Source organism: Primulina eburnea, chromosome 13, assembly GCF_022965805.1.
Source record: "Primulina eburnea isolate SZY01 chromosome 13, ASM2296580v1, whole genome shotgun sequence".
Taxonomy (NCBI): domain Eukaryota; kingdom Viridiplantae; phylum Streptophyta; class Magnoliopsida; order Lamiales; family Gesneriaceae; genus Primulina; species Primulina eburnea.
Window position 1 is genome coordinate 33392358 of NC_133113.1, and position 16294 is coordinate 33408651.

General features: G+C 35.5%; 1 protein-coding gene, 1 long non-coding RNA gene and 1 pseudogene across 2 annotated transcripts; 1 reads left to right on the forward strand and 2 right to left on the reverse strand.

Annotated features, from left to right (window-relative positions):
- The first annotated feature begins 3736 nt into the window (after positions 1-3736).
- Positions 3737-4794, forward strand: LOC140809965 (uncharacterized). The gene is made up of 2 exons (XR_012113211.1): positions 3737-4331; positions 4442-4794. It is a non-coding gene; the product is annotated as an uncharacterized lncRNA (long non-coding RNA).
- Positions 4795-4948: 154 nt separating this feature from the next.
- LOC140809964 (putative pectinesterase 11) lies at positions 4949-6780 on the reverse strand. Its single transcript, XM_073167753.1, has 4 exons — positions 6243-6780; positions 5931-6119; positions 5442-5677; positions 4949-5218 (listed from the first exon to the last, which is right to left on the reverse strand). Exons 1-4 carry the CDS (start codon positions 6618-6620, stop codon positions 5014-5016), a joined length of 1008 nt encoding a protein of 335 aa, XP_073023854.1. The 5' UTR covers positions 6621-6780; the 3' UTR covers positions 4949-5013.
- Positions 6781-10196: 3416 nt separating this feature from the next.
- LOC140809101 (uncharacterized) lies at positions 10197-15331 on the reverse strand (annotated as a pseudogene).
- Between the last annotated feature and the right edge of the window lie 963 nt (positions 15332-16294).

A 16294-nucleotide genomic window follows, 5' to 3' on the forward strand; every position in this document is an offset into this window, starting at 1 on the left:
TCAAAACATGACTTATCCATTGAGATTCAATATTTAGAAGAGATTAAGGGTAGGTGGACCGTAATCGTAACAATTGTTTATTTAATCATTTGATTTTAAATATTTTTATTGTGTTTGTCGAATTATTTTATTTCGCTTTCAATTTAGTTTAATAAATTTATCTTCGTTAACTAAAGATCTGTAATTGATGTAAATTTGTTTAATTAATTTACGTGAGAACGATACTCATATTTTATCCATTATATTGTAACTTGACTCGTCTATTTACTATTTATTCAAATATAAAATATTTTTTTTTATTGGAGTCATTCAGCCCTAGTATATACATTTATATATTGGTCAACCAGGCTAGCTGTGGTCATTGATGTGCCAATAATGGCATTGATAAAGACGCTTTCTTTATTAAAGAAGCGTCGTTCAGCCCTGGATGCCCCTTCTTTTCTTCGTTCTGTCAGTGTACATGTACTCTTTTCGGAGTTTATTTCATCTTATCTATGTGGGGTATTGTCTCATGATAGGATGGATGACCGAGATTTGTCTATGTATATATAGGCCCCAATTTTTTTTTTTTTTGAAATTGTATGTGTGGTAAGATATTACCCATTGAAATGAAGTGAAAGCAGTGCTCATATGAGTAAGATCTCATTAACATCTTTTTGGTGTGAACCCTTTTGTAATTGTTATATATATAATATATATATTATATATAATGACAATAACTCCGAAGTTATTTGATATCGTTATGCACAATTAACTTATTGGAATTAGTTCATTGCGATTTGTTAATTATTATGATCCGAATTGTAATTTGAAATACTTTTGCATAGTACGACATGAATAATCTAATGTGCCCGTTACATCTACCCAGTTTTATCAAATAAATTTAACCGTAAGATTTGATAGACTCTGGATCTAAAATAAGCGACACTATGGTTTTATTAAGTATAAGAAAATTAAACTGAAGATGTTAAATAAAACATGTAAATTTTCTTCTCAAACTTCCCCTGTGATGAACAATGGTTTTATTATCTTACTTTCTTGCAATGTTTTTATTACTTAGCACATGATACGTATGCTGAGCGGATAAATCATTATCACTCATTCAATCATGATATATGGATGAATTATCATGGTTCATCACTCATCACACGTATCATGTGATGATTGAATGAGTGGTCATGATTTATCCGCTCAACATACGTGTCATGTGCTAAGTAATAAAAAATTGCAAGAAAGTAAGATAATAAAACCATTGTTCATCACAGGGGAAGTTTGAGAAGAAAATTTACATCGCTATATTATTTATCCATATTTTTATCCACATTTGTATCCAATATATTATCATGTTTGGTGTACCATATTATTTATCAATCTACAAATCATTTATCTTACATCAATCAAATAATCAATCATTTATCTCACATAAATCAAATCATTGAATTGAAATTACAATATTTCTTTTAATAAATAATATTATAAATATTTTCAAAATAATGACAAAACAGTAATATCACATTTATCTCAAGTTTAATCAAATTAATCGATAAAATCAAACATTATATTAACTATCATTTTTATATATTTTATTATTAAAAAATATTAAGTATCTCCATACTGATTGTCTCATACCACAATATTATATACAATAATGTTTTATAGCATTTAATACATCTTAGGGAAACCAAAAAAAAAAAAAAACAAAGCTAGCACACTAACCCCTCTCAATATTTAACGATATTATAACTATTGATTGTCTGCATGCGGTGCATACATATTATAGTTTAATATAAAACATTATCCTATGTATATTGAATTTATATGTAAAAATATAATTATATTTGATAAAAAAATCCCCCATAAAATAAATATATTTTGGTGAAAGAGTATTTTACGAAAGAAAATTTGATATATTTTAGATATAAAAGTATTATTATATGACCTCTCTGATTTTTTTTAAATAATATAAATAGTTTACCTTAAAGATAATAGAAGTTTGTTCAATGCTCTTCGCATAAATAAATAAATAAAATACTTACAAATGGATAAACAAATCAACGGAAGAGTCAATAGAAGATGATGATGTCACAACCTCACAAGCTGGAAAAGCAAACTCGAACCAGATTGAAATGGCGTTCAGGCCCAAAATTATTCAGTATTTATTGGGCCTAAGTTTTATTAAAATTCCATTTGGATCCCAGTTTGTATGCAGACCACTCACCAGTTTGTGAGCAGAATTCTTTTCTTTATCGGTACCATTTGTCAGTATCTATGCTATGATACCACTGGATGCATTATAGCAAGCTGTGGTTTATCTAACCGAGAGAGTTTATTTTGTGTAAAACTGAAATTTGTGTGCTGGGGAGGGGGTTGGACTTTTTGAGATTTCTTCGCATGCAAATTGCATACTACGAAGACAAGAATTTTGATAACTGTGCTTCATCATAAACCGAATGTTTGGCTTGACTGGACTAGTGCTTTTTGTTTAGTGCTTCAGTTAATGACTGAAAATTTAAACTATTTGTTTGTTGAATGAATAGCTTTTTGTCCACATAGAATCTACTAAATGCGGCTCTGAAGAATATGGAGAAAAGGAGAACTGTCTTTGATGCACCTTTGACTTTCTTAGTTATAGAATATCTACTCCATCAGTGTCACTCGAAATAGTGAAAAACTGTACTTGGTCGTTGTTGTGTAGTCACTTGTGGGTTAATTTTCTCTCAAGCCCTATACTAGTTTCGTGCATGCCACTATTTTACTTTTTTGGCTGATGAAGCTGTTGTTTACTCTTTTGTCTTATTATATATATTTCAGGTATGCAATTACAAAAGCATTCTGTGTTACCTTCCTCTCTGCATTCGATGTACCTGTTTTCTGGCCCATCTTGTTCTTTTACTGGGTTTTCTTATTTTTCCTCACCACGAAGCGGCTAATTACACACATGATCAAGCACAGATACGTTCCCTTCAACATGGGAAAACAGGTGATGCCGACTGTTGTTTCACCTGAAAAATTCTTGAAATTTTTCGGTTTTCCTTTCTACATTTTTTGCGCTTTTACTTCATTCTCTTGAAAACAGAAAGAACAAACTCCTCATTCTTTATGCACATATTTGGCAGAGGTATGATAGTACGAAGTCTGATGGAAGTACCGGTAGCTCATGAAAAGACCGAGGTCGAAAGCAAATTCCTCGATGTTGGAAATGAAACTTGTAAACTATGTTGCTCACTGAAGAAATCTATTTTCAATGTACTGCATCTTGAAGACGTGCTTTTAGTTATGAAAGTCAAAACTAATATAAGTTTCTCCCCGACAATACTTTGTTTTGTGCATTTGTCTTTAAAAGCGAAATGATAAGTTCTTTTCCATAGTACTGATTTTTTTGCCGATGCGTATAATCGTCATGTCCTTGTCCGCTTGTCGTATCTTAACCGTATACAAGGTGTATTTGATTGAACGACATAGATTTTGATGTATCCGACACATATATCGAAATGTTGGATCTTTGTTCGGGTCCAATATTTCAGGAAAAAAATTAAGAGTATCCATGCTGATTGAGTTTAACAATTTAGAATGTATTGTTGACGAGTCCAAAAATGTTTTCGTACAAATCAGCATGCAGAGAGTATATTTTATGGCTCCTTACTGTTCAATACAGTAAGGAGCCATAAATTTTTATCGATTCCCCATATGTGAACATTGGAACTGTGAAAAGGGACCAAAATTTTGTCTTGTGAGTTCCTGTATCATGCTCAATTGTCTCATTGAGTTTATCAGCTCATAAAACTCGAAATAATCGCAAAATCAATGTTGGTTTTTCTAGTTATACACTGGTTAATCGATTAGCGTCAAATGACGTTAGTTTCTCATTGGTTTTTTGTATGTTCGGTGATAATCAATTATGTGCATCAGACCTTGACTTTGCTAAGGGATGCCACACGAATCCTCCTTATTCACGCGGTATTGGTGTAACAACTTCCAACTACCGAACACCCACATTGCAAATCTGCATGGTAAAATATTACTTGAATTGATTGATAGTGGACGAATAGCATATTATATTGATTGATGATTGTGGTTTAGAAATGTTTAGCACAAAATTATATTTGGTTGTCAATCTCGTCCAGCTAGGCAAGAAAATGTCCTCTCTAACTTCCATTTCTTGTAAAATAAAATCCCACATTTGGTACTTCAATGTCGGCCAAATGATTTTTAGTCACAAATGAATGGAAGAACCTATGTCTTGATCTTATTTTTCTGGGCCTTTCTCACCATTGTCACTCCTATGCTTATACGCCTCTCGACTTCTGCTAAACTCAGCGCCAGATTTGATGGTATGGAATTCATCTTGTATGGGGGATCCATTGATTTATGTTGTTGGTTATATATTTATATGTTCTTTCATTCATCAATCTACATTTTTACAAGAAGTTGAATCCTGCAGGTGACCAAAGGCAAGTGATGAAGGCTTTAATATTGCCTAGAAGGGCAATGGGGAAAATCAGAGTATCACCAGCACCGGCGCCGGCACCTTCTGTGGAAAGTGGCTTTTGGTGATGCTGAAAATATTACTTCGTCATGATCATGCTGTTGTCGGGGAAAGGTCCGTGAAGGGCTAGCTATGCCCAAGTGTCATGAAATTCATATTTTTTCTCAGGATAGAAATTGCAAATAGTCATGGTTGTGAATATGCAAACTGGTAGAATCATATCTGTTTCATTTCAACTTCTTTGACACAGCAAGAGTTATTTTTGTATTGAAAATCTTTTATTTGAATGAAGACAAATCTCAGCATTTTCCATAGCTTCGTATCATTCTGCAGTAAGAGCTTGTGGGATAGCTTAGACAAATACTATTTTGGTCAATTAATTGAGAAACAATGATAATTTAAAACACTCACTTTATAATTTTGTAATGTTAATTGAGAAACGATGATATTTTGCATGTTAAATAGCTTCAAAATGCATATATACACAAATCAACTCACACCATCAATTATCACTGTCCTCATCGTTATTAACTTCCATTAACATGGTGGTGGACTGCTCCGGCGATTCTTCGGAAATGTGACGGAGCGGATCTTATCCAAGTTGTGCCACCAATAAACTCTTCCGTCAAATAAGGTTCCGCCTCTTGGCTCGACAGATTACGAGACCAATTTACTCTCTTAGAGACCCTTGCACCTAGTCCGTAACATTTGTACTCTCCATAGTATGCAGTCCTATTCGTAAATTCAACAAGTTAAGCTTGAACAAGGATAACTAGACTTGAAAGTCGTGGAGTCAAATATTTTTTTGAAACGTATTCTATGTACTTGTAGTTTCTTAAAATAGTTTGGGTTCGAGTTCAAAAAATTCAACCTATACCCGAGTCAAATAAGATCGATATATGACTATCAACTTTATGTCCCCTTAACTATATCTAAGAAGATTGAAATGAATTACCTTTGCTTTGAGAAATTGCCCCAATTATCCCATCCTTGAGGCAAAATAACATTTGACATGTAAGTGAATGCAAAAACCACCCGAGAATAAGCACCCCACGGCCTCCCTAATACTGCACTTTTTAGGCCAGTGATCTTGCAATTTACAAACGTGAACCCCGTCTCCTCCGCCTGTGACTGCCGCCTCTGGGCCGTTATCGCCCCCGTCCCTCGTGCTAGAGAGTGCAAATGACACTTCTGCACCACCATATCCATGATTAAAAAAAAAAAAAAATAAAAAAAAAATAAACTGGAGTCTAATTTAAGAAAGACGCTGTACTCCTAACTCATAAAAGATCATGGGATATTGTCATGGTGGCATGAATTTACACAAAAATGTTTCATGTATCAAGAATTCACGATTAAAGTTCGCTTAAAATCGTCCCCCGCGCGATAACTACGTCGGAGAATAGATTATACTCGTTAATACAAATTGATCAGGTGACATTACCTGAAAGAAAGAAGCTGCATTCCCACAAATGAAATCGGTATCTCCTTCAATATAACAATTGGAATAATAATGTCTTCCCCTATCATCAAGCAATGTGTCTTGATGGGATAAAATTCGACAACTTATGAATGCAACCCGGTCACCTGATACTCGCAAAGCCACGGCTTTCGCTCCCGAGCCATACTCATTCTGATTCAAATTATAGGAATAAATCATACTAATCTTGAAGTTATTAAAAAGATAAAAGTATGTCTTGAATCTTTTAATTCTTGAAAACGGAAGTAATCAAATATGTAGAGTAAAAAGATTAACCTGAATTGTGAGATATCGAGCCATAAAATCAGATCCCAAGACTGAAAATGTAGGAGACTTTAAAATTTCTCCACTGTCACTCCATGTTATTATAGTTTTACTAGCATTAGTTGTTCCACTCAATGTAATGAAGGGTTTATCTTCTGGAACCACAATCTTTTCTCTGTAAATTCCAGGCTTGATTAAAACAAACACGTGCTTCGAATTATTCGAGTTCACTGCATCAATGGCATCTTGAATTTTTCGATAATCTCCATTTCCAGACTGGTCTACTTCTATAAGAATAGCAGTTGACTGCTCATTTGAATAATCTGATCCATTACTAACAAGACAAAATGCCAGGAAACTTAGCAAGAAAATAGAACGAAAACCCGTCATTTTTGGCTAAAAAGTAACTGAAGAAAAACAAGAACTGGAGTCTGCTGAAATTGAGATTATTTTAAGGTTGAAAATATAGTATTGCATGTATGATTTCGAGAAGCTGGAGGTAATTTTCTTGGAACCAAAGTAGAAAAGTGTGGAGTACAGAAGCAGCACAGCATGGAAGTACGTACGATGATTTAGACAGACGCTTCACATGTTTGAAAAGTAACTGTCGCCGAAACATGCTCATTTATGGTTTACGTGCTAGCTACATGACCTTCTGTTTCTTATTCTCTTAATATCTCTCTGTTTTTTGCGAGGAGAACGTCCAAAATGGGCCGGCCCGAAACCCGAGATAACTCTATATTTGGGTGGATGGGAAATTGTCAACCCACTTTGGCAAAGCGAGCCAACTCGTCAGTTTCTAATTATATTACGTGATCTGGAGCAGGTTGATTCACAACCCACTTTTTTTAGGTCGGCTCGTCATTTGTGTGGGTCGGGCAAAGCTCGTCTATTTGACGGGCTAGTCGACTAGTCGGGCGTAGCCTATTTTGACTAGTTTTTCATAATTAGACTGAAGATCAGATTGATTTATCTTAAAAATAGTTCAACTGGTCCGATTGATTGAACCGACGATCGAATCTGAAAACCGTCATTTTATATAAAATAATAATTATAATAATATATTTTAAATATCTTAAATGTCTATATATAAATAAAAAATACTTATTTAAATTTTAAATAAAAACAATATATAAATAATTAAATATATCTAATATTGCTACAATTATTTTTAATAAAATATAAAATCAAAATAATCATATATATATATATATATATATATATTATTATTTAAAATAAAAATTAAAAATCGATTTTTTTTGAAAAATTAAAATCCGAGAATTGGTCGGATCGGTTTTTAATCGGTTCTGATTGGTGAAACCTTTTTTTTTATCTATTCTATTTTATTGAAGTTGAGAACATGATAGAAACCGCTAAATACACTAAAATATGTATATCGATTTTTGCCCCTCCATTATGGACAAATTCACCAAAATTATTTTCTATTAAAATTGTAGTGTTTTTTTTATAATTAAATTTTGATTATAATCTAAATATAAATCAAATGAATTATTAAAAATGTTGTACAAGCACGCAACGCGTGCATCTATATACTAGTTTGAATTAACAGTGTTGAATTCACGAAAAATATATATATAAAATTGATCGAACTGAAATAATTTAAGCGAAAAATCTAGCAATAGAAGTTTTCACGTTTAAATATAATGTCATAAAAAATCGTTCCAAACTTAAAGAACGTGGCAGTTGATGTAAAAAAAAAAACCCCCTCAAGTTATGAGATCAGCCCAGTTATTGTTTAAGAAACCATACTAAATAAAATATTTTGAAACTATGTATTTTTTGTGTGCATGCAGCAACCTCCAATTATCGTCCTCTATTAATCAAGAACAAGTTTTACTGCAGGAGTTGACTCAAAAGTTAACGAGGATGCATACAATTCTAATCAGATTTAGGAGAAGGATTACAAGCTGCTGTAAATTAACGGAAATCCCACATAGTGTTATTGAAACAATTGCATAAAATTCATAGGTGTCAAAGATATATATTTTCACTATAGTGATCAAATATATTCATTCATTTTCTCAATGAAATGCAATTTGCTATGTACAGAAGATGCAGCAGATGCTTTATTACATAGATGTTGTATACATATGTTATATGTACTCTCTCTTTTTTGTTGCATACACAATCATAACACTTTAAAAATAACAGCTATTTCCCTTATTTTGGATCATAATGTCCTTATTACCATTTTTCCAAATACTAACGGAAGTAGACTCACATTTGATAGTTGTGAACATTGTAACACATTCTTGTCTTGTTCATAGAGGGTCGATCTCATCATCTTTGCCCCTTGTTTTGCATGTAACTTGGCAACCATGACGCTTAGGCTTCTCCATATCTTCTGTTTCGGAGTCGCTCGGTTCTAAGAAAAGACCTTGGAGGCATCTCCTTCTGATCCTGGGCTCGTACATAACTTTCTTTGCAGTGGTTGTGCTGAATTCTGCCTTTTGTATGTTGGGGGCCATGATTTTGTCCCTTGACTCGATGAATTCTTTCGGTATATTGGCAAAAACCATATGAACTCCGGGATTTCGTTCGCTAATGGAAGAGTTAAACACCAGAGAGTTATTGATGCTCTGTGCATTGTTGTTCACATAAGTTTCAGCTGGCTGATCTTCTAATGTTCTTGGACTCTCCATTTTATTAGCATGCTTAGAATGGCTCTCTAAATCCGTGGTCGTATCAGAACTTTCACTAGGGTCGATCTTGTAGCTTCTGTGAATGTGGATTGGCCCTTCTGTCCTTGAAGAATCTGACCCCAAATGCATTGATGCGCCTCGGTTTTCTCCTGCAAGGGTAATTACACTTACTGGTTTGTCATGAACACCACTTTTGGGATCTCCAAAGGACATTTTATTAACAAATGTTGAGAGGCCCTCTCTTATTTCTTTGTACAGTGGCACATTTTCTCCTCTTGGTTGAGCAGATTGCTCGTCTTTTTCGAGAGCCATGCCTTGTTTCATCTCTTGCTTTTCCACATGCATTGGGTCTGAATCACTCCCGGTTTGGAGATTCTTTGTTTTTTGTGCTTCCGAGCCAGATTTTGGAGTCAGAAAACCATTATTTTCCTTCTCCATCTCTTCCATATTTTTCGTTTTCGTTACTTGCTCCACTACGACATTCACTTCTTTAGTTTCTTCGGGATTGGCACTCGACTCGTGTCCATAATTCAGTGCAGTAGTGTCTTGGTTCTGGGATGGCTCTGATGACTTCTGATGCTGTGCAGGGGCTGTTGTATTACCTACGTCGGATACTATAGGAGGCACGACTTCCATCTCGTTGTGTGTGATATTTGTTTCGTTCGTGCTTAGACCACTAGAATTATGGATATTGTCATTTTTATTATCTGCCTGCTGCTGTAGTTCTACGGGCTCATGTTGAGACACTGCAGGCTTCGGTTCTTCCTCGTTTGGAATGAAAGAAGCGATATTAGATTGAGATATGGATCTTTTTGCTTCTTTTGATGGGGAAGTAGGCTGAACTCTCTTGATGGATGGAGAGGATGCTAGCTTTGGAGAGCGAGGGGTCGAGTATGATGGGGAACGAGGTAGTGATTTTTTTTGGGGAGTCGAGGGCGTTTGAGAGGCTTTAGGGGATGGAGATGAAGTTGGAGAACGTGTTTTAGGGGATACACGAGATGGAGACAAAGGTTGGAGAGGTGATCTTGATTGAGATGTCTGACGAGAGGGTGATGCTGGTTGAGACAAGGCTCGGGATCGAGAAGTTGAACGAGATAGAGATGAGGTTTGAGGTTCGTTGACAAGGTTAGTGGGGGTTGCATCGTTTGTGGATTGTTTAGCCGTTTGCAGTTCTGCTGAAGGTTTTGTCGTAGGTTCGTCGGTGATGGTTGACGGACCCCCTTCTTGTTTCTCGGGTTCAAATGTAGGTGGAGTATTGAAGAAGGCAGCGGTTGATGGACCCGGCTCTTGGTTCTCAGGTTCAGACGTAGGTGGAGCCTTGAAGGAGGGAACGGTTGTGCTGGTGGGGCTGGTGGCGATGGTGATTGGTCGGCTGTCGGTTGGAGCTTCTATTTTAGGCGAAGGGGCACGAGTAGATGTCGGCGGTGATGCAGGTGGACGTGGTGTTATACGTCGTTGAGTTGATGTCCAAAACCGGAATGGAAATGATCTTCGATCTGCCATAAATGTTGAATAACAAGACAGAGAAAGGAGGATAGTTTTTGAATGTATGTTTTGGAAAGGGATTGATATGTGACCAAGGAAATGAGATATCTTACAAAATATGATATTGGAACTGTAGAAAATTCCAACAAATGACATTTACGACATGCATTCTTTTTGTTCCTTTTACAGCTTCTTTGCCTATCCGAGTAACCAACTTTGCTTGTCCAAGTATTTGGCCTTCTCCGAGGAATTTTTCGTCCAAGGGTACCTTTGCAAATGGACAGCGTCAGGTCAGCATATTTTGTTGAAATTGTGCTTTATTTTCATGTTTTATGTACGTAACTTATAAAATAAAAATTCTTCTAATTTTTATTTGATCTTAAAACTCATTACTCTTTTCAACACTAATATAACATAGATACAAGCTTTTCCGATACAAATTTTTTAAAAAGGGTAAGCTGACAATTTTTCCGATCTCTTTCAAAAAGGTCTTTCTAAATCTAAATCAATAAAAAGGTTAATCTTTGAACTGTAGAAGTGCCATGTGAAAGGCGAATGATAGACATAACCCAACGAAAAAGTAAAAGGGAAACCAGAATTTGGGCAAACCATTATATGCGTCGCTGACTTGTTCAAGCAAAGCATAGAAGATTACCAATTTGAAGGTCCTTAAAAAGATACTCACGAGAGAGGGATTTAATTAACAGAAAAACTTTCATGCCAAATTTACAATTAAAAAACTATCGGATTCCATATTCACATATAAATCATGGAACACGTATGAATTCAAATAAACAAGATCAAACCTGGAGGTACAAAGCATGAATTAACTACCTGAAACCTACTACTTCCAAAGCATTCAACATGTATTGTACTGTTCAAGTAGCCAGATTTCCTCAAAATCTACTGCCCCATACTACCTCCTTTGTCCCGAAACCTGAATCCTCACATTCCTCTGAAAGATAACAAGCGCATGGTGAGCTATGAAGATCAGCATGTGGAATAGTAACCAAATCTGGACTCGTAAATGCAAGTCAAATGTCACATAAAGTATGATGTGAGCCGTGAGGGAAATGACATGGTTCAAACATAACATATGGATGAAAAATGAGATGGACTTCAAATAAAATGAATGTGAATCGAAGGGGATCGAGCAAAATGAATCGAAATCAAAAAATCAGTCAGACCGAATTAGGGTCAAATATCCAGAGATGCATCATCAAAGCCATAAAGTGTGCAGCACTATGATCCGAAAGATCAAAGAGGTGAGTAGCAATACTGCAGCATTCATTCAAAGGAATCAAGAGATGGCAGACACACAGGTAGCACTTGGCCTGAGATCAAGAGGTTCCCCAGAACAATACCAGGTTGTTTAGGCCCGACACTGAGATCATACCTTCAAACCCAGTAAAATAGTTGCAAGAAATAATTAAATGAACGCACTAGTGTCCAAAAATGACAACATAAAGAGTGTGACAGGATGAAAATAAACAATGTGCGTCATTTTTAAAATTTAAAATAAAAAGGCAAATATGCCTTGGACATCAAGCTCAAGAGATAGACTGCAAAATAATGAAACAAAAGCATGCCAAAACATCTTACATGTAACTTGGATAATGGATAATGGACATTTCGGCACTCGTAATTCTATTAAGCAAATAAGAGACTTGCCACCTTCGAACATAGGTAGCAAATTTGAAGTGCTTTTGACCCAAAAAAAAATAGAGAGAGAATAATTTCAAACAAATTGGGAGATGGTCAAACTGACAAGAGGGACTAGATCAAGTGCAACTAAACTGAAAAGTATCAGCACCCCTAATCATCATTATGCTTTTCTCATGCAACGTGGCTTTTAAAATGGTATTGATCTATCTGGTTGTTTGTCTCCCGTGGAAACTTCTGGTTTTGCCACATTCACATTTAGCTCTTCAGACGGAACAAATCCCCGAGCTTCCATAACTCCAAGCATCCTTTGAGCATCTTTGGTAAAACCACCAGCCGACAATGAACTAATAATCCTCACAAATTCATCACGCCCCAATTGCTCTTTCTTTGACTCCACAACTCCCAAGGCTTGAAGAGCCTTCTTCTCGGACCCAGCTCTGGAGTACATGTCACAAAGGCTTATATGGACTTCAAATGGTGGAGCCTCTCCCAGCTCAATAATGTTATCCAGTATCTGTTCAGCTTCATCAATAAGCTGCATCTTGCCCAACCAATCAAAGAACTGTATAAGTAGAAACCCCAGGCTCAAAGCCACCATTCTCGAGCTCCAATAGAAGATTCAAGGCTTTATCCAATACATTCTTATTTGCATAGGCTGCTATCATACTAGCAGTGCATCTGTCATCCGGCATGTGCCCAAGTTTCATCATGTTATCAAAACTATTTCTAGCCTGCTCCGGATCTCCGGCTCGTAAATGACTCAACTAGTAGTGTATAGGATTCCAAACATGGCTGGAAACCAGCGAACTGCATGGCGGTGGCAATATGTTGTGCTCCATTAACGTTACCTTGGTGGGCAAAGGACCCAAGCAAGGCCATATAAATTTCTTTTGTGGGTTTTATGCCACTAGCTTCCATTTTTTTCATCAACAAATCACCAGATTTAGGATCACCAGCATTTACATAAGCCATGATCATAGAATGGTAGACGATTACATCTGGTTGGAATCCATGAGCTCTGAAGCTCTCATATGCTTCTTTGGCTCTATCAAGATTCCCTGATTTGCTGTGCATGTGAACCACAATGGTTGAAGTCAGAACATCAGGAAGAATGCCATTTTCATCCATCTTCTTTAGAATTCTGTCAGCATCTTCCCAGCGATTTTCTCTGGAAAGAGCATCAACCAGCTTTGAATAATCGTGTCTGCTAGATTGAAAGGACTCTTCGCCAAGTACAATTTCTGCAATCTAAGCACGCCCATAAAATTTAATCAAGGATCAGAAAGTAGAAAGACCGTGCATTCGACCATTAACCATGCTAATATTGATGATAAGAGAAGAAAATATTTAGAATGAAAACATGCTTGTCCAGTGTACTGCAATAAAAAATCATCATCTTATTCCAAGTTGCACGATCTAATAGCTAGAATGAAATATTTTAAGGGTCGACGTGATAAGCTATCAAATACATATTCGTCCAGTCCAATTAATTCATGTTGTATCAAATATAATGATCATGCTACAAAGCTGTATGGTATTAACTATCTCCAGTAGAATTAGTTCTTGAAGCATAAATATCATCTACACCACAAGAAACGACAGCATTTCATTGCCAACTGCCAGAGAATCAAACTGAACTCAGCCAACAGGAGGTGAATTATAAACTATAACAGAAAACCAAAATGCTGATTTGACTACACAAGACCCTGGAGATATTCCAAAGAAAGGAGCAAAGAACATAAAATAGAATCTGAAAGCCAGGTAATCAAATATAAAGAAATATTTGCCAAATTGCATATCCATGCAAGACTGCAATATCATATTTCCAGTCCAGACTGAAATCATATACCTTAAGATGCAGACGAGGGCTCTGTTGTTTCAATCTATCGAGAAAATTAATCCAGTCAATCCTCGAAGGGTGGAGAAGGCCAACCCATTCACTTAAAAGAGAGGAAGGATCCTCCTCCTCTTGTAGTGAAAGAATCCTATCAGTACGTAATTTGCACTTTCCAGATATTTGTTTTGGCTCTCGTGGCCACATAACTTTGCCACTCTCATGAACTTTATCAGCCACCTCAACCCACTTTCGGTCAGATAAATCAAGTCCATAAATCGTGTACTTTATCTTGCCATGCCTTTTGGGAAGAGCGACAGTTTTCATTTTATCTTCAGCCACGTCATTGGCATATCCCACCCCTTCTTTTCCATCAATATTTTCTTTGACCAAATTATGTTCTTCATGGGATTCTATTTGAGGATGCTCTTCCCGAAGGCGCTCCAACCTCTGATAGAACTCACTTTCTTCCATCCTTTCGCGGGCCCATTTAAACCGAAGCTCTCTCAGCATATCTCCCCGAACACCCACTTCACCAGCAAACCTATACATCTCCTTAACTTCCTCTGACTGAAGAAAACCCTTCATCTTCTCCTTTTTCTTTTCTTTCACCATGTCTTGCAGAACTGCATTGCTAACCTCCCACACTGTTCTCCACAAATCCTCGCTAAAGTCCGGTGAGGGTGTGGATGCAGTAACCCCAATCATTTGCTCAAGACCACCCTTCTCCATCTCTGTTACAACCTTCTCAATAATAATCAATATCATCCCATCAACTGTCTGCTTGTCACAATCAGGATAAACTTCATTGACCTTTTGCCGCATCGACCAAGAAAATCTAGACAAGAACTCGTTCAAGGATGCATCATTTTCAGACCACTATCTGGATGACTGAACCACGCATTCAAATTATCTTGTTGGACTGTGTGACTGTGTCTACTGTGATTTAGATCAAATTTCAGGTATTGAGTCCCCCGAATGGAAGATGAGGCAACAAAAACTCCTGGTGAACTGATCAATGTAGGCGTGGACACAATAGAAGTAACCATACATCTGTATCCACCAGAGCATGAAGAAAAAACTCTACCATCGAGTCTTGATATGCTAATGATTGTTCTCTTAGACAGGAAGAGCCTAAAATTCATTTCTATTTTTATCACTGCCCTCAAAAGGAAGCACTGATGTGGATCTATGGCACCAATCCAAGCCACAACAGAAAAGATTATAATAAATAGAAAATCCCACAATAGACAAAACCAAAACCGATCTTGAACAGCTGTTACCACTTGGGAAATCAAATAGAGAGGTCAAGACATCAAATTTCCTGCATTTAAAATAGACCAAAACATAAAACGAGAAGAAAACATATGGAGGACAAGATTCAAAAATTTCAGTGAATTTCACAAAATAATTAACAAGCAACAAAATTTCCAAAAATACAAATTGACGAATAGAAAACGAAATACTAAAGACGCACAAAATCGAAAAGAAAAATCACCACAGTATCACAGATTAAAATCTGTGTGATAATTAAATAAATAAATTTTGATAAAAAATTTCAATTATTTTTTATAACATGTTAAAAAATAATAATTAAGATATATAATAACAATTTACATATTTACGACACTTTTTAAAAAGTTTGAAAACGTAACATTAGAAAAAAAATATATTTTATTTTATATAATAAAAAAGCAATGAGAATTAAATATAAAAAAAAAACAGAAAACTCAAAATTATAATCAAAATTAAATGAATGATATAACTAATAAAGACATTTAACTCTAGTTTATGTTAATTGTCCTACATCGGTAGGATAAATAACTTGGGAGTTGTATATATTGGCTTGGACAATCTTCTCTCTTTGAGCTAGTTTTTGGGGTTGAGTTAGTTCCAAGTTCCAATCTTAACATGATATCAGAACCTGGGTTCCACCGTTATGTTCATTCCTGGGCGTGAGAGGGGTGTGTTAATTATCCCACATCGGTAGGATAAATAACTTAGGAGTTGTTTATATTGGCTTGGACAATCCTCTCCCCTTGAGCTAGCTTTTGGGGTTTAGTTAGGTACAAGTTTCAATCTTTACCGTTTATATTTTTAAAAAACATCAAATTCAAATTTTAATTTTTGAAAAACTTCACATTTTATCAAGTATTTATTTTCAAATATTTAATGTTATATATGATTATATTAATACTAATAAATATTTTCATTAATAGTAAATATTTTGGCAAAACTTTTTAAAAATAGCACAAACCCTCTCTTTGTATGTACATCGACATAAATATAGATATATGAGATTTAGAAAATTTTTGGGATATAAAACATATATATTATAGAGGGTTAAAAAAATATTTTTTTACATTTTAAATATGAGACACATTTTCTTGTTAATAAGCAATAGCTCTTTTAGTTTA

What these genes read in the sequence shown, in the direction of transcription:
- LOC140809964 (XM_073167753.1), bottom strand. Translation starts at nt 6,620, where the DNA reads ATGACGGGTTTTCGTTCTATTTTCTTGCTAAGTTTCCTGGCATTTTGT. An exon ending in CTCGATATCTCACAATTCAG is followed by an intron (nt 6,120 to 6,242) that starts GTTAATCTTTTT and finishes AATTTGAATCAG; the next exon opens with AATGAGTATGGCTCGGGAGC. An exon ending in ATGCAGCTTCTTTCTTTCAG is followed by an intron (nt 5,678 to 5,930) that starts GTAATGTCACCT and finishes ATGGTGGTGCAG; the next exon opens with AAGTGTCATTTGCACTCTCT.